The sequence below is a fragment of the Fundulus heteroclitus genome, chromosome 21, assembly GCF_011125445.2.
Source record: "Fundulus heteroclitus isolate FHET01 chromosome 21, MU-UCD_Fhet_4.1, whole genome shotgun sequence".
Taxonomy (NCBI): domain Eukaryota; kingdom Metazoa; phylum Chordata; class Actinopteri; order Cyprinodontiformes; family Fundulidae; genus Fundulus; species Fundulus heteroclitus.
This window is the reverse complement of record NC_046381.1, coordinates 273,625-296,989: the sequence shown is the minus strand read 5'-3', so window position 1 is coordinate 296,989 and position 23,365 is coordinate 273,625. Positions and strand designations below refer to the sequence as shown.

The following is a 23,365-nucleotide window of genomic DNA, read 5'->3' as shown; positions in this document are numbered from 1 at the left end:
GTAATTGACCCGGAGATTTCAAAGCCCCTGGAGGCGCGGAGGGATTAGTGCAGGAGGTGAAGAAAGAGCTCTGGCCCGAGATGCATCTACACAGAGAACAAGTCTGAAAGCCACGGCGCTGTTTTGATTTAAAAAAAAAAAAGAAAATCTGCCTGAGCCTGATGGGTTTGCAGGTCGGAGCGCCGCTGAGCACCTGGTCCAAAGCAGACAAGGAACGCTGCATTGTCTGCTGCGCGGCGACGATAGGTGCTGCGAGGAGAGCTGCAACAACAACAAGGAGCTGTTTTACAAGCCTGCCTCGGTGGCGTCTTTCTCAGGCCGCAGATGATGAAAGGCCAGAGCCGGCGTCTTGAAAGGAGTGTGTTTTCAGATAGAGTGCTGAGACCGGGCTCTGCTGCGCACGCCTGTTGATTATATATATATATACGGCGCAGATACCAATGGAGGCATTGAATTTCACTCTGCCAACGGTGATGGCGGTAAGTACTCGTCATCATACAGAGAGGCCCTCTTAGGACAAAGTAAAGGCTGATTGCACATCAACAGGCTGGCATTTGCACTTAGAGGCCACAAAGGGCTTCTGATTGCACCACTGGGTCCATAGCAACAAACAGGCTGTGATTACAGGCCTGCAGCCTGTTAAAGGATTAAAGTTATGCATGTGGACCACACACCTCCCCACAGGTCTGTGGATGGATCACCTTCCCTCCCGGCCAGGACAGGGCGGTCACCTATACGCCGGCTATAAAAACAATGTTTTCCTGACAGGAAGCACGGGACAGGCCGAGCTGATTGGGAATAAAACCCACAATGTGGCTAATTTAACATCCAGGCTGCTCATGGCATAGAGCAGGGGTGTCAAACTCATTTTGGTTTAGGAGCCGCACACAGCTTAGACTTAGACAACTTTATTTGTCTTTCGGTATGCACAAAGTGCGTACAGAACAAAATTTAGTTTCGTACAGCTTGTGTAAGTCGCAGTAGAAGTTAAATTACAGTTTTAGGTGCGGCAGAGATTTAGAAGTAAACAGTAGATTTTAAATATACAGTATACAAACAATTGAAATGTAACAAAAAAGAGACATTATTTATGTACAGATTGGATTGTGCAAGGGCATTTTTGCATGAATGCATTTGTTTGTGCAATTTTAAGACTAGGAGTCCGATAGCATTTTTAATGCTATATGCAATGATGCAAAAATGTGCAAAAAATGCAAATGTGTGAATATATGGGCTACAATGATGCTAAAATGTGCAAAAAATGCAAATGTTGTGCAGAGTTTGTGGGTTGTAGTTTGGCAGTTCAACAGCAGTTTAACAGTCTGATGGCAGCAGGGAAAAAGCTTTTGCAGAATCTGGTGGACCTGCCTCGGTGGCGTCCATCGAGCTTAATCTGATCTCAAGAGGGCCACACCAGTAAACTCATTGCAAGATTAAATAGAACTAATAAAAGTGGACTTGTTGTTGATTTTTATGTTAAATTAATTTCACTTTTACACAATATATTATGAATAACCTCAGCGTTTTTAAGAAAAGTATGTGCAATTTCAACAATACTTTTACTCAGTTAAACATTTACTTGTGCGTTATGCATTAGAACTGATCACAGTGATTGTACAATGTTGAAAAACATTTATTCACATTTTTTGGAACTTAAAAACACTGTCCTGCATGACAAAATACATCAAACAGATAAAAAATAAGAAACGATTTAAAATCAATTTTCCACATCTGAAGCTCAGTGCTACCATCTGCTGATTAAAACACAGCGCCCCTCGTGGACAATATAGGAACTGCAGATTTTCAATCAATTATTTTTTCAATAATTGTTTTATCATTTTCTTCCTTTTATCTCCTCTTTCTTTCACCTTTTGTTCTTCTTGTTCTTCCTTTCCTCTCCTACTTTCCCATTGTAGTGTCCATATCATTGAGATATTCTCTGCATGAATCATAATAAAACTATTCACATTCATAAATCAACTATTGCAAAAGCAGTACTGCTCCACTCATGAAACTTAAATCTGATGAGCTCTTTTCGGCATTAAGACAATTCTTATTGACACATTGCCAGACAGGACACTGGGGCAGAAAATAAATAATTGTTGAATAATGATAATGCATTTAGCCACCGGGCCGTACGTTTGATGCCCCTGGCATAGAGCCAGGGGTCAGAACCCTGGGTCCATACCGACACGATGGCGTCAGAAAGCTAATCCAGATTAGTCGGGTTCACATCCATGAGAATCTACCGTTTTGTTGTTTACATCCCGCTCTCACCCGACCATCTGCGTAGTGCGGCTGAAAACTGAGAGTCATCAGACCAGGCATCTGTTGTTCTCTCCGGTGTTGGACTCGCAGCCTTGGGTCGCTGTTCTTAGCTGACGGTTTGGATCTCTGCCGGCGGAGCCCATCTGCTTCCAGGTTCAATGCGTCGCTGAGTCCATGTGTGAGATTGTACTCTGAATACTTCAGTTTTAACCATTGATTTTTATTTATTTATTTTTTTAGCTCATATCTAAAACCAGTCTGCCGGTTCCCCTCTGACATCCACAAAGCATTTTCCTCCACACAGCTCACTGCGTTTTCTTTCATTTTTCAGTCTATTTGCTGTAATATGGAGAGTTGACTGTGCTTAAAAAACATTGGCGGATCTGCGGTTTCTAAAACACTCGGACCGGGCCGTCTGGCGCCAACCAACCCTTTCTTCTCCATTTCTGGTGCTCGCTTTGAACTTCACAAAGTTAACTTCTGCACAGCTAGAATCCTGATTGCTGAATCTGCAGTCATGTGATTAGCTAATTCAATATTTGTGTTAACGGCAATTGAACACCTAATAAAGTGGCTGCTGAGTGTAGCTTGTGTTTAGGATTATGTGTAGCGTATAGTTGATGGAGATGTTAGGGCCTGGACACTAATGATTTACTGAACACATGAACCTGATGGCTGCTGGTTTTCTCTTAAAATGCTTTGGAGATGCAGCAGTTCTGACATCTGATGAGCAACTAATCAATTAGCGAACCTATACAGCAGAATATCATGAAATGTCTTTGACATGCAAGTATTTTTGCTATATTTTTATCACTTAAAAACAGTTGGGTATTACCTGCAATAAATAATAAGCATTAAATTCAGCAGAAATCAGTAAAGGTTTAGGCACATACATTATTAGTATATTCAGATAGTATTAAAACTACTACCTTTATCATGAAGCCTGGTGAACATTTTATTCCATGTATGGCTGATCCTTGTTACATTTAATTGTTAGGTTAATACAAAATTAACACCTATGAGTTTAGTGTGTTAGAAATAAATTCAGGAATAATTTTTATTTCAAGAAAAAGCAGAAGGCAGGTGCTAAATCCTGATCACTATTAAATACCAATGTAAATATGGGATGTTGCATGACGGGTTTATAATCTATTCAACGCATTATTCTGCTAACGATAAGGATGCATTTATCCCTATAAATAAATGCCTGGAGAACACCTACAGGGTGACATTGTACCTGAAATGTTCCAGTTAGTGTCAATGTAAGCATTTCTGTGAAAATCGATCCCCATCCCAACAAAACAGGTCACAAATGTAACTTTTATCTTTTTCTGTTTTAATGCATTAAAGCTGTCATTCTGACGATTAGATTCCCTTTTAGTAATTTATAACAAATATATGGGTTTGTTTATAACGTAACAATGAGTTCTAATAGCTAGAATGTTTCAACATTGCAACACTTTATTAACTATATAATAACAAAATTGTAAAAGGCTTTTAGCCCGACTCGTGCCTGCAGTCAACTTTTAACTAGCTATGAACCTCATTTGACAAAAATATCATTAATGTTAAAGACAAACTTCAGTTACAATAAGATCTTTTTAGGAGTTTATTAATCGTATTCATCAGGCAGCTGACCGCAGGTACGAGCCGAACAGCAGGGGGTGCTGTTGTCACATTTACAATGATTTAGAAGGCCTGCATTTTTTTTTCTGGGCAGAGAAGGGCAAGGCAAGGCAAGGTGAGCCAAAACAAACTCAACTCACAGAATTTACAAGCGACTTTAAAAAAAAAAACACTTGGTAACAGGGATAAAAAAATATTTAACAAGACGACTGTCGCTGTTAGTAGAAGCTGATACATGGAGGACATATTAATATAGTCATATAGACAGTCCACGGCTTCCGTAGTAGCTATTACAGCGAAGTCCTTTGTGATTTTTTTAGCACCACTAGATGGTGTGAAACTCTTACACACTGGAACTTTAAAGGACCGAGCTCTTCATTTCTGCTCAAACTGTCATTTATCTGAGTTTATCCCCACATACAGGCTCAATGTGGTTACCTATGTTTATTTCTGCCATCTTTCCGGATGAGAGATATACATTTTTTTTTCAAATATGAATGAAAAATATCTAGGGTCCTGTCGCATCTTTTCAAACTTTTTTTTAAGTTCTCTTTATTTGCTTTTTCACATTCATGCAACTTTCCATACTTTATTTTCTAACAACAGAGTCCCATAAAAACCTTCCTGCAGTGTAAATCTGACTTTATCTACATGGCATTGTCCAATCTGGTCCGGCGACAATGTTTCTGTCCATGTCCAGCACATTGAATTGTCTTGTTACCGAAATGAGCTTTATAAATAAACATGCCTCGCCTTGTTAATTTTACAGCTTTTATCAGCTAATAACGGTGATGTGCTGATAATATTGTTAAGCCCACATCTCCACAAATATTGCTGCTGATTATTTTCTGTAGAAATCAGCTCATGTTTATGTTCGCAGGCTATTTTCCTCCCTCTCCTATCAGCCTGCACGTCAGGGATTGAGACACATGTTAACTTGGACTGAGATCATAAGGCTGATCTGGCCTGGAAAGTTATTTAGTTGTCTAATCTTCGTGTTTAGGCTGTATTGTTGTGAAACTGGGAGATGTGACCCATTTGAATGCCCTCGAAAAACAAGTAGTCGGCCATAAAACTGAGCTTGTGGCTGAATTTAGAAGCGTTAGGACATTTACTTGCAAACATTTAGGTTTAGATTGGGAGTAATAAAAGCTTCATAATCTCAAAGGGCTTTTTTTTTCCTCCAGCTCCACTCGGACATGGACAAAGGTGATGGCTCCATCAAGTACATCTTGTCGGGCGAGGGTGCAGGCACCACCTTCACCATCGATGACAGCACCGGAGACATCCACGCCATCCAGAGGCTGGACAGGGAGGTGAAGTCGCAGTACCTTCTCCGCGCCCAGGCACGAAACCGCCTGACGGACAGACCTCTGGAGCCGGAGTCCGAGTTCATCGTCAAGATCCAGGACATCAACGACAACGAGCCAAAGTTCCTGGACGGTCCGTACCAGGCGACCGTTCCAGAAATGTCCAGAATAGGTCAGCAGAGGGCAAAGATTGTGGCAGGTTGAGTTGCATCATCGCTAAATATCCCAAACTCATCTCTTCTCCTGTTCTGCTGCTATCTTTATTTAGGAACGTCCGTCATCCAGCTCACTGCGACGGATGCTGACGACCCTACGTATGGAAACAGCGCTCGTGTGGTCTACAGTATCCTGGAGGGGCAGCCGTACTTCTCTGTGGATGCAAAGACCGGTGAGGCTGCAGACTTGCTGCAAACCCCCCTGCAGAAAACTTCAGCATGCTTTGATCAGCCACACAGAGAAACTCTGGGTTAAAACCCCAATCCTCCAAAATTATATACCGTATTTATCAGACTAAAAGTCACGCTTTTTTTTTATAGTTTGGCCGATCCTGCCATATTATATAGTCAGGTGTGATTTATATATGTTTTTTTTTTCCTCTTTATGACCCTTTTTTACTGATGGACTTATAGTCCAAAAATATGGTACTATTATGATCGTAGATTCTTGTTTACACATGATTTCAAGTAGATTAGAATCTTAGTTTTTCCACAAGGTAAAAGATAAAAAAAAAATCTGGAAGTTTCTACGTTTTACAGAAAAAGAAACCAGGTCAGAAAATGGATGGATGGATGGAAATTGTAAAAATGTAAACAACATAAGAAACACAAAGAATATTATTTTAAATGCCTGTTAAAAGAGACCAACAGACAATATTTTATTTAACTTTGTGCCCACAACCCTGCCCAGACATGCACTAACTTTCAGTAAAGCAATGGATTCAATCTGCATCTTTACACTTCAACATGATTGGACGGTGACGATTTAATCACAAATCAAACTTTCCAATCAAAAAGCAGATAAAAAAATACTTTATCTTCACTCTGTGTCAAACAGTTCCATTTATACAAATGTTTTCTTTTGGTCACCTAAACCATCAATTAAAATTCAATTTAACCCTGCTCCTGACTGATACCTTTGAACAGTGAGATCCTCCTGATCAGCTGTAACCTCTACAAACTTTGTTGTAGCACAACAGAAATCCTAAATTTAGTTGCTTTGGGGTGTATATATAATGTATGTTATATATGTCATAATAAAGGGGAAGAAGTCATATGCAATAAATGCGAACATGCACTTCTAAGAGGGTAGTTTGTCAGATAAAAAGTACCTTTTGGAAAAGAAAAACGTTGAAGCTGGCATTATCGTTTCATTATTTTCATTAAGTCCTCTTTTCTGTTTTAAAATCGTTGCATTGTTTATTGGTCTGATGATATTATAATCTTAAATGCTGTGCTTTTATTATCTGTAAGTGGAGAAAGTCAGAATTAACAGAAGGTTTTAAAACATCTGTGTTAATCTACATAATTTGTTCCACTTAGAGAATTGGGCTACTGAAATGAATTGAATCTTTCAATAATATTCTAATTTATTGATTAGAACTGTATGTTTTTAAATAATATTTCTTTACAGTATAAACCCTGACGTTTTTTGGGGGGGTATGCTAACTTCTTGCAGCCGTTACACACCTACCATTCCCTCATAAAATGTAACCAGCGTCCTCTGGTCGCCCAGACAGCTGCTGCTTCTCTCTCCATCTCGAGCTGTAGTAGCTGCCGTGTGATTTCAGTCCTCCCTCCGTGCCTCTGTGTAAGCCAACCGGCTCAAAGTGTGGGGAGCACAGCACGGCTCCTGTTGTTGCTACGAAACTACCCGACACGTTTCTTTTGTTGCAACTTGCGACATCTAGAAACTCCCTCGTGGCAGCTGACAAAGAAGACGTGTTAAGTTTAAAAGTGTCACTTTCCTGTTGATAATGAGGACAGAAGGCAGCTTGTGGTGTGAAAGAGGCTGCCTGGAAATAACTTCCAGTCTCTAATTGAAATTTAGCCTTTTTAGACGTGTTGTTTCTAACTCAGGCATGTTGGTTTGGTTAGTTGTTTTGGCTCAAATGGATCCTATGCACACGACAAGGATTGATTAGAAACAAGCTTGTTTTTCCATTGATGTTAACCTACATTTGTCATGATTTTGTTGTGGATGAACTCGGACACAGCACGCACACACAGAGAAGTTCGTTAAGACAGTTTATTGCAGGTAGATGGTGGTGACATGAGAAACCAGAGTTACCAGTCGGAGGTGAAGGATGCAAGAGCTGGCTGGCAGGTACAGAGTCCAAAAACATGAGCCATAAATCCAAGGCAAAACGGAGCTGGGCTGCTGCAGAACAAGGAACGAGACCAGGACGAAGACATCAAAAGTTAGCAGCGCAGCCAAACAAAAACCCAAAACCTGACGAGACAGGAACCAAGGCGGGGACACTGGAGCAGACAGGCATGATGGTCGGGAACAAACACTACGAGCCAGCGACGAGGAAACAACCGAGGTGAGTTTATAAGGGGAGTCTGACAGGTGACGAGAATGAAGGCTAATTAGTGTCCAAACAAGGTGTGACTAATTGCTGCAGGAGGGTGAGCCGAGTGAACTGCACAAAAATGACAAGAAAAGAAACCAGACAAGACCTAAACCATGACACTACCCCCCCCTCAAGGCCGGACTCCGGACGGCCTAAAATCAAACAAAACAAACTACAAAGTGACCGAACCAGGGTGGGTGGAGGGAAGGCAGGATGGCGGGCAAGAGTCATAACTGAGGGAACAAAGGGCCAGTGAACACAGGGAACCAAAGGACATCTTAACAAAACAGGGAACAAGAACAGAGGGCGTCTAAACACGCCGGGGAACCGAGAACAGAGAGCGTCCTAACACGCCGGGGAACCAAGAGTCAGAGAGCGTCCTAACACGCCGGGGAACCAAGAGTCAGAGAGCGTCCTAACACGCCGGGGAACCGAGAACAAAGGGCGTCCTAACACGCCGGGGAACCAAGAACAGAGCGCGTCTAAACACGCCGGGGAACACTAAATCTAACGCCAGGAATCTAAACACCAGGGATACAGGAACGAAGGGCGTCCTAACACGCCAGAAAACCAAAATACCAGGAACTAGAGGGTGAGCTAGGCAGCAACAGGTCAGGTGCGCCAGAGGGCACAGACAGCGACTTATAAGCGCCGGAGGGCTCTGGCGGCGACCTGCGTGCGCTGGGGCCACGACAGGCTGGCGCACCAGAGGGCTCAGCCGGCGACATGGGAGCGCCGGAGGGCTCTGGCGGCGACTTGCATGCACTAGGCAGCGACAGGCTGGGCGCGCCAGAGGGCTCAGCCGGCGATTTGGAACGCCGGAGGGCTCTGGCGGTGCCTAAACACGAGAACAAAAGAACTTAGAGGGCTAGAAGGACAAAACAGAGACTCAGGGGAACTGGAACAGGGAAACTAGGGGAGACCAGAACAAACAGAAAACCTAACAAGCGCAGGGACCAAAATAAGCGCAGGGACCTCTAAGAGCGCAGGGACTAGACACAAGACAGAAACTAAGACAGGAACAATAAGAAATCTAAGAAGCACAGAAATACACTAAAACTAAGGAATGTTAAGTAACTCAAAACACAAGGACCAAAAAATAACTCAAAACAAAGGCAAAATAATGAACGCTAGGACTACGACAAAATAACATTATTTTTAACTAGGAAGCTCAGGAACCTTTAATAAGCGCCGGGACCTTTAATGAGCGCCGGGACCTTTACTGAGCGCCGGGACCTTTACTGAGCGCCGGGACCTTTACTGAGCGCCGGGACCTTTACTGAGCGCCGGGACCTTTACTGAGCGCAGGAACCCGAATAGCGCAGGAACCCGAATAGCGCAGGAACCCGAATAGCGCAGGAACCTATGGAGCACAAGAAAAAAGAAATCAGACAGAATAAAGCAAAAACATACCAAACAAACACGAAAACTAAGCACTATAGGACTAAGACAAAACTACAAGTTAAGCTAAATCAGAAAACAAAGCCGAAACACATACTAAAAACTGGAACCAAAACAAAGCAAAAACTAGAAACCAAAACAGAGCCAAAGGCGCTGGGCAGCTAAGTCTTTAGCATACTGGGCAGCGGCAACAGTTAGCGCTGGACAGCGACGACGAGGAGCGCCGTCCTCAATGCTGAGCAGCGGGGAAGACGAACCAGGAAAACAGAGTCAGAGGCGGGGCGTCGCGGATGCGACCCCGGCAGACGAACCAGAAGCGTGGCGTCGTAACTCAGCGACCCAGGCAGGACGAGACAGGAGCGTGGCGTCGCAACTCAGCGACCCAGGCAAGACGAACCAGAAGCGTGGCGTCGCAACTCAGCGACCCAGGCGAGACGAAGATTTCCTTGGAGCTCCCGGGTCGAGGCGGAGCATCTCCAGCGGCGGATGGCACCCACGGAGATCCCAGATCGAGGCGGAGCACCTCCAGCGGCGGATGGCACCCACGGAGATCCCAGATCGAGGCGGAGCATATCCTTCCCGGAGCAGATCCTGCCAGCTCTTGCATCATGACTCTGTGTGTGCTCGAGTTCATCTGTTGGCTGGCTCGTACTGTCATGATTTTGTTGTGGATGAACTCGGACACAGCACGCACACACAGAGAAGTTCGTTAAGACAGTTTATTGCAGGTAGATGGTGGTGACATGAGAAACCAGAGTTACCAGTCGGAGGTGAAGGATGCAAGAGCTGGCTGGCAGGTACAGAGTCCAAAAACATGAGCCATAAATCCAAGGCAAAACGGAGCTGGGCTGCTGCAGAACAAGGAACGAGACCAGGACGAAGACATCAAAAGTTAGCAGCGCAGCCAAACAAAAACCCAAAACCTGACGAGACAGGAACCAAGGCGGGGACACTGGAGCAGACAGGCATGATGGTCGGGAACAAACACTACGAGCCAGCGACGAGGAAACAACCGAGGTGAGTTTATAAGGGGAGTCTGACAGGTGACGAGAATGAAGGCTAATTAGTGTCCAAACAAGGTGTGACTAATTGCTGCAGGAGGGTGAGCCGAGTGAACTGCACAAAAATGACAAGAAAAGAAACCAGACAAGACCTAAACCATGACAACATTACATTTCAATCACTGTGCAGAACGTTACTAAAATCAAGTAATTTTCCTGTCGTGCCACCAGTAGGCTGTGTTCTCTGATACAACATCCATAGAAACACTCCCTGTTGCTTAAATAGGCGCTAAAAGTAAATAAACTTTCAGAGCGGCAGGGACTCTGTTGGACGGCAGGTCCAGCTGTTGCTTCAGCTGACTTTAAATTGTTAAACCAACATGGTGTTTTTTTAAACTGGTCGGCGTCCGTCATGCTGTGACTGTGCAAATTAATTTCTAATTGCTTCCGCATACAGGAACTTTCTGTTTTTTTCCTGACTACACGACAAGTGCCGTCTTTGTCGGACTTTAAGTTGCACTTTTCTCATAATTTGGCCGATCCTGCGTCTTTTCAGGTGCGACTTATGTGTCAAATTTAAACTAAATTTCAAACTGACCAACATGAACCAAGGAGTAAACATTACCGTCTATAGCCACAGGAGGGCGCTAAAGGCTTGTGAAAACGACATGTTGCTCTTGTAACACTTAAAAATTAATCATAACTTACAAACAACAAAGATTGAACACAAGTTTGTATGTTGTTTGGCTGTTTCAGTCTGTATTCATGTAGTGGAGCGTTGCATGGTTCAGCTTGAAGGACCCAGACTGCAACAGAACCTGTTATTAGGCTGTCTGTGAAGCTAATAACAGCTAGCGCTAGCTGTTATTAGGCTGTCTGTGAAGCTAATAACAGCTAGCGCTAGCTGTTATTAGGCTGTCTGTGAAGCTAATAACAGCTAGCGCTAGCTTACAGGTCTGTGGTCCAGGCTCTTCACAGCTTCTCTGATGCCCATGAGCTTTATGTTGCTCTGAAACATCCGTGTTCTTCTGTTAGCTTAGCATGTAGCACTGCTACACACACGGTCTTATTTCAGCGTAATTTTGATAACTTCCAGTTTTATGGGCTGTTATGCTGAAATGCGCTAGATAAAACCTGCTTGTTGGAGTTACTAATTTACTCCCTTTTAATCAGCCTGTTATGGATGCAATTGTGTCATTGAATAAGTTACCATTTCACAATAAATGTCAGTTTTTAGTCTTGGATTTGGTGAAGTACATTCCTAAATAAATGAGACTCATAGTGCAGTGCGACTTATATATGTTTTATTTCCTCTTTATGACGCATTTTTTGACTGATGCGACTTATATTCCGGACTATTAGTCCAAAAATATGGTAGACGAAACTTTTTTGTATAAACCAAAAGCGCTGGTTACACAGGGCTGCAGTTTTTTAGTTTTAGTCTTAGTTATTGCGGGATTCAATCCTCCAGGCTGATTTCATATCTTATAATTGTCCTAAAACTATGGGTTTTTTTGTTATCTGAACTGCATCAGAGCAGGGCCAGCTGTGTGTTAGCGGACAAAATCAAGCTCTGTTTTTTTCCCAGGTATTCACGTGTAAATCGCTTCAGAAGAAAACAAAAACGTCACTATTTTTTTCAGTTAATCTATTAAAATAACGTGGGTTCATCGAAAGAGAGAAGGGAAAGACTTTAAGCATGAAAATCAAATTCCTGACATTTATTCTACCTGTTGAGGAGCGGACTTAAGAAGCTTGGAAATGCATCACAAAAGAGAAATAAAAAACTGTATTAAAAGTGTTTGGGCAGCAGCCTTGGTTCACTTATTAAAAAAATCTGACAATTAAAACCCTTTACTTGGAAATGCAGAGAGGAATTTAAGTATCTCAAGTGGAGGCAGAGCGATAAAAAAGGCAGATCAAGGTTGTACTGGTCTCTTGTGTTAGAGAGAACTCGGCCAGAGGGAGAAGCTTGTTATTCACCAGCAGATCTGCTTTCCCAACATGAACTAAAGCCACAGGCTGAGATTTACCCTCGCTGACCAGTTTATTAGGTCCAGCGCGGTGGCAGGGGGGGGGGGGGTGGGGCTGGATGCCCGAAATCACCACAACGTAGATCCAACCTGACACGACACCGTCACCGAGGTCGCTGCAAATGTCAGCAGAACCTCCACGGCTCCTCCACGTCTAAAAGGTGCTCTGCTGAATTAGGATCTGCTGTTAGAGTAGAGAGAAGCTGCTGTCACGTTCAGGACAATTGGAGCGTTGTGACGTGAGCAGTGACAATACGCAGGCAGACTGAGGCGTTCCAGCAAAGCTCTGTTACTAAGAGGCTACAAACTGTGCCAAGAAAAACAAGAATAGCTCCCACACCGTTACACCACGGCCACCAGAACAGCCCACTGATGCAGGAGGGAGCCATGTTTTTATTTTAATACTTTAATAGAACGTTTTCACCACGATCCATAAAGATTCTCTGAATAAATAGCGCATGACTGCACTTTTATTTTACAACAAACATAAAAAGGGAAGAAGAAAGAAAACATTCTGAACTGCACTTTTCTCTATAGCAGAGGTATTTTAGCCTGAGACTGCAGGTTGCAAGACCTCAAAAGTCAAGCAGGTCCTCTGCTGCATCTAAACATTTAATAACATTAATAAACGGTTTCCAAATCTTCTCAGAAACATGGCGTTTGGATTTCCTGACGTATGTAATTCTTTCCAGCGGAAGGTTAGACACCATCTGTTGTAATCCATTTATGTTTTCCAAGCTAAAGCTGCACATCAATGGCAACAAACAAGCTAATATGGATGAAAGTTCATTCTTCTTTGCTATATGCGTTTCTCTGAGATCATCTTCTTCATTATATGTTTTATTTCCTCCAAAAAAAAAATCTTTTATTTCTCTGCATTCCCAAATATAATGCATTTTACACGCACTTCTGGTATGTTGTTGTTATAGTTGTACAGGTGTGATACACACCTGCGTTATTGTACCATTCTATGCCGACTATTTGTAGACGTAGTTTGGGCTTTGATACAAGCCGTTTTCCAAATCCTGCTACATTATAAGAAGAGGAATGAGTTTATCATTTGAATTCTTTAATGCTTTAGTAAGCAGAAGTCTGAATCATTAATTTTCCCTATAAATTATGGAAGATTAACATTATTTACATTCACAAAACTTCCCAAACGTAAATATTTTAAAATGGTATTTTTCATTAAACTTAAATTTAGATTGCACCTCCCTAAAAGACAAACATATCTGATTGTGATGGATGAAGGTCACTGATCTTTTCTAATCCTGCAGATGCCCGTAATCTGAACGTTGCATCTGACCTTTCTGGAAGAAAACTCGATTACCCGACACTGGAGTGAATTGTTACGAGGATCCATGTTTGTTTTACACCAGATTCTGACCCAGCATCTGAAGGCTGCAGCTGAAATAGAGACTAATGGGACCAGGCAACATTTTCCAATCTGTTATTGTCCAATTTAGCCTCATTTCCTGTTCTTAGCTGACAGAAGAGGCACCTGGTTTGGTCCTGTGCTGCCGTAAACCATCTGCTTCAAGGTTCGACGTGCTGGATGTCTGAGCTCCTGTTTCTACTTTCTGTCATCTAGAACCAGTCTGCTCGTTCTTCTCTGACACCAGCCGGGTCTTTTTTATCCACACAACAGCCGCTCACTGGATATTTTCTCTTTCTAGGAGCACTTTTGCTGTAGCCGAGTTATACTGACACCAGTCCTCCTGGCAACAACAACCTGGCAGAGTTCAAAGTCACTTAAATGCCTTTTCTGTTCACTTCTGATGATCACTTTGAATTTTAGCATCTCTTCTTTGCTGCTTCTAAAGATTACGTGTTGAACAATTAACCCGGTGTACCTAATAAATTGGTCAGTGAGTGTAGAAATAGATTAAATAAATGCAATCAGTCTGAATGTTCAGAGTTTGAGTGGCAGATAAAGCTTTTTCTATAAAACATAGAGAAGTGGCTGTTTCTCTATTAAAAAACAACATTAAAACTCAATTATTTTAATAATTGAGGAACGCAAAGGGCAGAACCCAGAAACATGTGAGTAGGGCACCTGGTGAGTGCACACATGCACCTCTGCACCAATGGGGAATATAAACTGGATAAAAGCTAGAGTTTGCACAGGTATAAAGCTAAGATGAATTATTTTAAAACATTGTAAAAAGGAGGAACCATTTTAGACATTTCTACCCGATTGTACCCTCCGACAGTCATCGGATAACACGTCCATCTGGGATCGCTCCAATGGAGATGTATTTCTGAAGTAGGGGCCTTATCAAAAATCATGGCCTATGATTGGATAATCCACTTGTCCGTAATCTTTACCACATCAAAAGCGAAACCATGGTTTCCACTAACAAAAGCCTTCAAAGCAGTTCTCTGGTGTTCTTTTAAAGGATTAATATTCGGTAGATTGGACAACACTGATGAAACAGCAGCATCAATGTTATGCCTTGCTCTGTGGCTGCGAGCCGCCATTGTTGTCATAAACTGATACGTCACATCTATGAAAATCCCGCCCGGCGATCCTGATTGGCTCGTCCATCAGTGTTGTAGTACTCGAGTCTGAGACTCGAACTCGAGGTCCGAGTCATTAGCTAAATTTAGAGACTCGTGACTTGACTCGGACTTGAGCACTGATGACTCGAACCTGGACTCGGACTCCTACATTCAGATCATTCTGACTCGGAAATTGAGAAAAAGACTCGACTTTATTTTTTTATATCATTAGGCTATAATTTTAATATGTCATTAGAATATTATTTGGTGTATGATTTTAATATCTAAATTATTAGTGCAATGTGGTGGAGCGTGGATTTTTTTTAGTTTAAAAACATGTAGGCTATGTTTACTTTAGTGCGGAACTTGGACTCGACTTGATCAATAGTGACTCGACTCAGTCTTGACTCGGACTCGACTCAGATTTTTTTTTAATGACTTGGACTTGACTCGGAGTTGAACACTGGAGACTCGAACCTGGACTCGGACTCGAGGCATAGTGACTTGACTACAACACTGTCGTCCATTTTACGTGGTATTGAAATCCCTCCCAATGGCAGCAAATCCAGATGGATGTGTGGAGCTCGGCGAGAGTCAGGTTGGTCCTCGGATGACGGGTGGAGGGTAAAATCTGATTTTGTCCCAGAGAAGGACTGTGCCTGAACCGATTACACTGCAAAAGTAGAACTAAAAATAAGAAAAATCGTCTTGAAATGAGAGTATTTTTCCCTGATTTGACACAATCCAACACAATCCAAGGCGGGCAGGCTGTGTAACACCAGGTGTACCGACAATGTTACTGTAAGAGGCTTTCCTTTGCATCAACACAAAATTAAACTCAAGATCGGAGCAGAAACCCGACATTAGCCGGCCCAGACTGGGTTCTGGAGCTTATTTTCTGCCTGTTTGTTGTTTTTATGGGAGACCTGAGAGAGCAGATGGGAGTCGGTCAAAAACAGGTGAACGCAGGTGTCAGAGTGACGAGGTAAAGGACAGAGACATGCAATAACCGGGCTTTCTATTCCTTTTGCTTCTGTTCCCAGGCTTGGTCCGGGTGTCCTTAGCAGACATGGACCGGGAGACCAGGGAGAACTACACCATAGTCATCCAGGCCAAAGACATGGGTGGACAGCTGGGGGGGCTGGCCGGCACCACCACGGTCAACATCACGCTGAGCGACGTCAACGACAACCCGCCCGTGTTTGACCAGCGTAAGCAAAGCGCCGCGCTGGTGTTTACCTTGTGTCGTCGCCAGCGAGGCGCACACTTGGCCCCTCCTGATGTGTTTTACAGCTCATTTACTGTAAACAAACAGCCGCGTACACAGTCTGCAGCTTTCACTATTTGATGCTACGGCTCTGCAACAAAGCTCTGCCTTCAAAAGGAAAAAATGTCCCTCAGTCGTCCAGATAAGTCTCGATTACCATCAAATGTAAAACAAACACGTTCCAGCTCATTTTATTTTGCATATATTGTGTTTAAAGGTACATAATAACCATCATTTGGGATGTGTTATAGGACATTCTGTTCTAGACTGCAAAAATAGACCTAAAAATAAGAAATTCTTTCTTGAAATTAAACTATTTTTCCTTGATTTGAGCAGGTAAATATGACTGTTTGCCAATGGAATAAGATTTTTGCTCTTAAAATAGGAACAATTCATCTCTGTCATCTTATTTCAAGTGCAGTATATCTAATTATCTTGTTTTAGGGGTAAAAAATACTCATCCCATTGGCAAAAAATCTTATTGACCTGCTCAAATCAAGGGCAAATACATTCATTTCAAGAATATTTTACTTATTTTAGTTCTCTTTTTGCAATGCAATACTGCGCTCTGATCCAGAACTACAGCAAATGTCTAATATTTTCATCCTGTATTAAGTTATGGCTCTGTGGCTCGTTTGGACCAATCAGAGTAGACGAGCCTTAAAGAGCTGAAAGCAAAACTTTAATATCAACGTGTCATTTGAATCAAGAAATGCAGTCAAAATATCTGACAAATAACAATTTTTGTTAACAAAATAAAACTAAATTGTCTTTTGTCTTGATAAAAAAAATGGTAAGTTTGCAAAAGAAAAGTGTTTAAAGTGGTAAGAAATTGATGTTAGCAGGCGAAATACTGCAGAGTTAAGCATAATCGCTGTTCGCTTTAACTCCCATTTATTGGAGACACTTGTTTGGGGCTTTAATGATTATCCTAAATTGAATTGTTAGCCTGGTCTCACAAAGCTGCACGCTTCCACAGTCAGACATTTAGAAAAAGAATAAGGCTGTGGTTGGCCTGTATGTTTGCAGGGTTGATTTATATTAAATGTGACAGGGAGCCAGTGGAGTTAATGTACAGGTGGGAAGTGGATGATGTAACGATGCACGCTGCTGTGTTTGGTACTAGTTGCTGTTTATGGAGGGTTTCCTCCTTACACGTCTTTAAAAAAGACCAATTATTTAAATTCTGCCTCTTGTTTTTGAAAATACAGTTAGACAAACATCTAAAGGCTCCATGTCATTAGGAAATATGATAAAAATAAACTGTTAGTCATCAGCATACAGTAGCTGTCGACCTTTACGTCAAGCCCTCTTGATTGGCTCGTTTTGACCAATCAGAGTAGACGAGCCTTAAAGAGCTGAAAGCAAAACTTTAATATCAACGTGTCATTTGAATCAAGCCTATTCTAAAAATGCAGTCAAAATATCAGACAAATAACAATTTTTGTTAACAACATAAACTAAATTGTCTTTTGTCTTGATAAAAAAATGGTAAGTTTGCAAAAGAAAAGTGTTTAAAGTGGGAATAAATTGATGTTAGCAGGCGAAATACTGCAGAGTTAAGCATAATTTATCCTAAATTGAATTGTTACTCTGGTCTCACAAAGCTGTACGCTTCCACAGTCAGACATTTAGAAAAAGGACAAGGCTGTGGTTGGCCTGTATGTTTGTAGGATTGATTTATATTAAATGTGACAGGGAGCCAGTGGAGTTAATGTACAGGTGGGAAGTAGATGATGTAATGATGCAAGCTGCTGTCTTTTGTACTAGTTTCTGTTTATGGAGAGTTTCCTCCTTACACGTCTTTACTGAAGACCAATGATTTAAATTCTGCCTCTCTTGTTTTTGAAAATACAGTTAGACAAACATCTAAAGGCTCCATGTCATTAGGAAATATGATAAAAATAAACTGTTAGTCATCAGCATACAGTAGCTGTCGACCTTTACGTCAAGCCCTCTTGAAGGTGCAGCAAACAAAGAATAAAAAGGTGAATGGAGTCATAAGCCTCACTGCTATGACTCTGGGGTTTATTCTCATCTTTTTAGCCTTAATGATGTTTAAAAATTTTCAGCTGCAGCTCTCAAACACACACGCCAACCCTTTCAGCCTCCTTTCCAAAGAGCAGCCTCTCAGGCCAGTTCGTCCCTGTTGTTTACCTCATGCACCCCCCCCCCCCCCCCCCCTCTCCCACGCACACTCCTCTTGTCCTTCCTCTCAGCCACTACTTACTCTGTACTGTCTGGCTGATTTTGCTCATTATCAGCTGGTGGCTCCGGCCCACAGGAGAAATAAAGCCCACCACCCACTTCCACGTCCATCATCCTACCCCTAACCAATCAGCCCTGGACCAACAGCCTGATCAGCTGTGAAACTGGTGCACATCACAATAAACAGAGGGGGAAACGGCACAAATTGGGCCGCTGTCACCTTTTCTTTGAGGTTAAATGGTAGATGAAATTCAAGCCGGCCCATGAGGCAGCAGATCAGCCCCACAATGAGGAGTTTACGGAGCCATTTATGTTTTTTTTCCCCCTGCCTGGTGAGTGATTTGGAGTCAAACAGCAGGTGCGATGCAAGCCTGGTGTTTGGCTCCCTCTAGAGGACAAACGGGGTGAAGCATGGTCTGTGATTTCTGTCCCCCAGGGCTGTATCAGATGAGCGTGCCGGAGTCAGCGCCCGTGGGCTCCGTGGTGGGACGCATCTGGGCCAAGGACAGGGACGTGGGGGTCAACGCTGAGATGAAATACAGCATCATCGACGGAGACGGGAGGGACACCTTCGACATCAGCACCGACTCCACCAACCTCTTCGGCATCATCACCGTGAAAAGGGTAAGCAGCGTACGGAAGCGTATTGCTGCCACTGGACAAAATATTTTTTTTGTTGCTTATCTTGTATAAACATGATAATTATCTTGTATAAACGTGATCTTATCTTGTATAAACATGATAATTATCTTGTAAAAACGTGATAATTATCTTGTATAAACATGATAATTATCTTGTAAAAATGTGATAATTATCTTGTATAAACATGATAATTATCTTGTAAAAACATGATAATTATCTTGTAAAAACGTGATAATTATCTTGTATAAACATGATAATTATCTTGTAAAAACGTGATAATTATCTTGTATAAACATGATAATTATCTTGTAAAAACGTGATAATTATCTTTTAAAAACGTGAAAATGATCTTGTAAAAACGTGATACCTTATCCAGATGGTGACGCTAGTATGCTTTTAGTCTGTATTGACCGCAAGACTAATTTAAAAAGAAGAAAAGAAGAAGTTTTGCCTTGTTAAGCCCACCAGCTTTCAATCCGCTGATTATGATTGCTGGAACCAGAAATAAAGCAGTTAATGGAGGAGCGATCAGCACTCCATCGTAGGAACCTCTGCATTTCTGCCAGCGTGACATTTTCAGTTCCGAAATCAGCGCGGATTCGAACAGGGGTCCCCATCCTCGTCTCAACTTCTTTTATAAAATATCCAGGTATAATTTTAGGATCACTGCTTGTGGAAAAAGCATGGAGCCATACAATTTGCCTGGAAAAGCCATCGATTGCCCCATTAATATAGATACCAAACGGCTTTAGTTTATCATAGGAGTCAACATGCCACAAGAAATTAGGTCCAGGATTAATATACACGCGTCGTGTCAGCCTCCTCCTCCACCTTCGTTCCACACCCCTGGGGTCGAGAAATTTTAACAGATGTCAGACTAAAAGCATACTAGCGCCACCATCTGGATAAGGTATCACGTTTTTACAAGATAATTATCATGTTTATACAAGATAATTATCACATTTATACAAGATAATTATCACGTTTTTACAAGATAATTATCATGTTTATACAAGATAATTATCACGTTTTTACAAGATAATTATCATGTTTATACAAGATAATTATCATGTTTATACAAGATAATTATCACGTTTTTACAAGATAATTATCACGTTTATACAAGATAATTATCACGTTTTTACAAGATAATTATCATGTTTATACAAGATAATTATCACGTTTTTACAAGATAATTATCATGTTTATACAACATAAGATCACGTTTATACAAGATAATTATCATGTTTATACAAGATAAGCAACAAAAAAAATATTTTGTCCAGTGGCAGCAATACGCTTCCGTAGCAGCGCTTACCAACATAATCATTTACTAAATGGACAGCTACCGGGGAAACAATCTAAAACTTTTAGGATATAAATATTACTGAAATACAAATTCAGATAAGAAATGTTTGCTTTTTTCTTCTATTTTATATATTGACATTTATTTTTTTATTGTTCCTCTTAATTTTTGTTATTTATAGTAGTTCATTTATTTATTTTTTCCTTGGAAAACCACTTTGAAAACACTATTGTTCTAAAAGTGATACTCAAAAAAGCTTTATAATTATTTAAATTCTGACAATAACAATAATAAACAATAATTATTAAACAAAATAAATCTAATTATCATATGTACTATAACAACTATTAAAACCAGTACTACTATTATTATTAAATTTATTATTATTATTATTATTATTATTATTATTATTATTATTATTATTATTATTATTATTATTATATTACAATTTAAATCTGTAACAATACATAAAACATAAATGCAAAAGATCCAAAATTTCAATGAAATTTAAATTGTACTTAGGTATATAACATATTTTATGTTTTACTTTACTATTGTAGCATTGAAATATATGTATATTACAATATAGCTTTTAGGTTCCTATATTAAAAAACTAATTAGATTTCTGTATCAGTTGATACTTATTGATACTAATTGATTAGGAGTCAGTTTGTTATATGTAATACACGCTTACATGTGCAAGTAATTATAAATTCACAAATATTACATTCAATTCAGTAACAAAAGATGAATTTAATATTAAATATTAAGAAAATATTTTCTAAAAAGCCAACATATACGAGGTTTTAAATGAAAACATGCATGCTTTTAATAAAAGGAATGAGCGTTTTAACGTTATTGACCCACTAATGTTTTTAATACCCATTTTAATTAATTAATGTCCCATTAGTGGCATAGTCCAGAGCCGTGACCCACGTTGTCTGCCTCTCTCCTCCAGCCGTTAAACTTTGAGAACAAGCCGAGCTACACCCTGAAGGTGGAGGGAGCCAACACCCACCTGGACCCGACCTTCCGTCACCGAGGACCCTTTAAGGACGTCACCATCGTGCACGTCAGCGTGGAGGACGTGGACGAGCCGCCGCTGTTCGACTCGCCGTCCTACTACATCGAGGTTCCAGAAGACGCCGACATCGGGACGGTGGTGAAGGTGGTGTCGGCCCGAGACCCGGACGCTGCCAACAACACAGTGAGGTACGGAAAGAGAAACATCATGATCCCACGCAAGTTTTTTCTTTACTGCGTTTACTAATTGATGCTTTTCACTCTACAAACTCATTTCTATGATCATTAGAGACAACAATTATTTCAGGGTCTTTTTAAAAAGTCAACGTTTACATCAGTTTCCCAACATTTTTAATGTTTTTTTTTTTTTTTTCTCCAAGTCAGACTCAAAGCAAGTGTAATTTCACATCTGTGCCTGATCATGAATTGATTGACAACCAATCAGGGCTCTGATTGGTTGTTTCTGACCGGGAGCGGTGTATTTCTGCCACTGGGAGGAGCCAAAGGAGTTTTCACAGATTTTCCTTTTAGGACATAATGACAAAACCTACCTACTGCAGCTTTAAAGGGTTGTAAATTAGCTTTAAACGTATATAGCCACATTATGTGTTCATAAAAAAAGACCAAAAACCATTTGATGATGATAAAATAATGTTATATACACCAAGCCTCCATCCTGATAATGTTGTGATGGTCCTTTATGTGGATAAAAAGAGCCCCATATAAAAAAAAAAGAAAACTTGTTTTGCCAGATCAATTCCTAAAGAAAATCTTTAATTATCTTGTACGTTTGGTAAAGAGAAATTGTCTGCCAAATTCAGCTAAGGTAATTCTAAATGAAGAGGTCAGGAGTCTTGTGTAATATTAATAAAACTGGATATAAACCAAACGGTTTAGCCACTCAGAACTTGTTGCCACTGATTTTAATTTGAAACCGAAAAATATCAAAGCTAGTAAGTCAAGTTTCTTTTAAGTCATGATTAAATATAAGTAGATTTAAAGCAAATTACACTTAAGTCAACCGTTTTCTTTTTTCTTCATCATTGGGGAAATATTCATAAGGCCTTTTAATTATGTCATGCTACCATTTCACCACCAGAGGGCGGCATTCTAACATGTATTAAAGCTGATCAGAACCAAAGGCCTCTTCATGAGAAACCTACTGATCAACATGTGAGTTTCAACATAAAAACATCATGATGTTTGCAATCAAACCAGAACACAGTCACTGAAGGCTGCTTCCACATGTCTTCAAGATGCTTTAGAAAATCTAATGCAGAGTGGTGGTATAGCTGTCCAGATAGCACCTCTCATAAACTAATTAGATATAAAAATCTCTTAATTGGGTTAGAAATCATCTGAAGAAATCAGCAACATGAACTCTCAGCTGTCCACCTTTAAACAAAACCAACAAAGCTTCAAAAGTAACAAATAAAGAGGATGACATTTCCTCTTAAAACTTAATTGTGTCACGTAGCTATTAATCCACCTGTCCTTTTAAGGTAAAGAGAGGAAAAGTTAACGAAAATTACACAAAATAATCAAACTGTGTAATGGAAAAAGAATAAAAAGGAAACATGTTTACTTTTTTACTAACTGTTAGATTAAAGCTGCAGTGGGGAGTTCTGAAAATAGGTGGACTTAATTCAATTCAATTTCATTTATATAGTGCCAATTCATGAAACATGTCATCTCCAAGGCTCTTTACAAAATCAAAATCAATCAGATTATACAGATTGGGTCAGATTGGTCAAAAATGTCCTATATAGGGAAACCCAGTTGATTGCATCAAAGTCTTGACTAGCAGCATTCACTCCTGAAAGAGTTTAGAGTCGCCTGCATTGTTGATGGATTTGCAGCAATCCCTCATACTAAGCAAGCATGAAGCGACAGTGGGAAGGAAAACTCCCCATTAACGGAAAGGAAAACCTCCGGCAGAACCGGGCTCAGTATGAACGGTCATCTGCCTCGACCCACTGGGGGTTACAGAAGACAGAGCAGAGACACAAGAAGCACAGAAGCACACATTGATCTAGTAATCTGTTCTACATTAGATGGTAATAGCGAGTGATCTGTCTTCTCTGGATAATGTCACAGTTAACAGACCAGGTGTACCTTCTATGAAGAAAAAAAAGAGAAAGAACAAAAAGTTAAAAGCTGAAATAACGACAAGCAATGCAGATTGGAGAACAGTAGAACTCAGTAG

The 23,365-nt window shown here is 40.8% G+C and overlaps 1 protein-coding gene across 2 annotated transcripts in view; it reads left to right on the top strand.

Annotated features, from left to right (window-relative positions):
- Positions 1-23,365, top strand: part of LOC105940135 (cadherin-20) — a 143,366-nt gene that overhangs the window by 98,250 nt on the left and 21,751 nt on the right. For both annotated transcript variants that reach the window (XM_012882601.3, XM_036125064.1), the window contains exons 3-7: positions 5,082-5,376; positions 5,473-5,592; positions 15,757-15,924; positions 18,625-18,812; positions 21,095-21,348. In XM_012882601.3, coding sequence (XP_012738055.2) covers positions 5,082-5,376; positions 5,473-5,592; positions 15,757-15,924; positions 18,625-18,812; positions 21,095-21,348 — 1,025 coding nt within the window. The remainder of the gene's footprint in view (positions 1-5,081; positions 5,377-5,472; positions 5,593-15,756; positions 15,925-18,624; positions 18,813-21,094; positions 21,349-23,365) is intronic.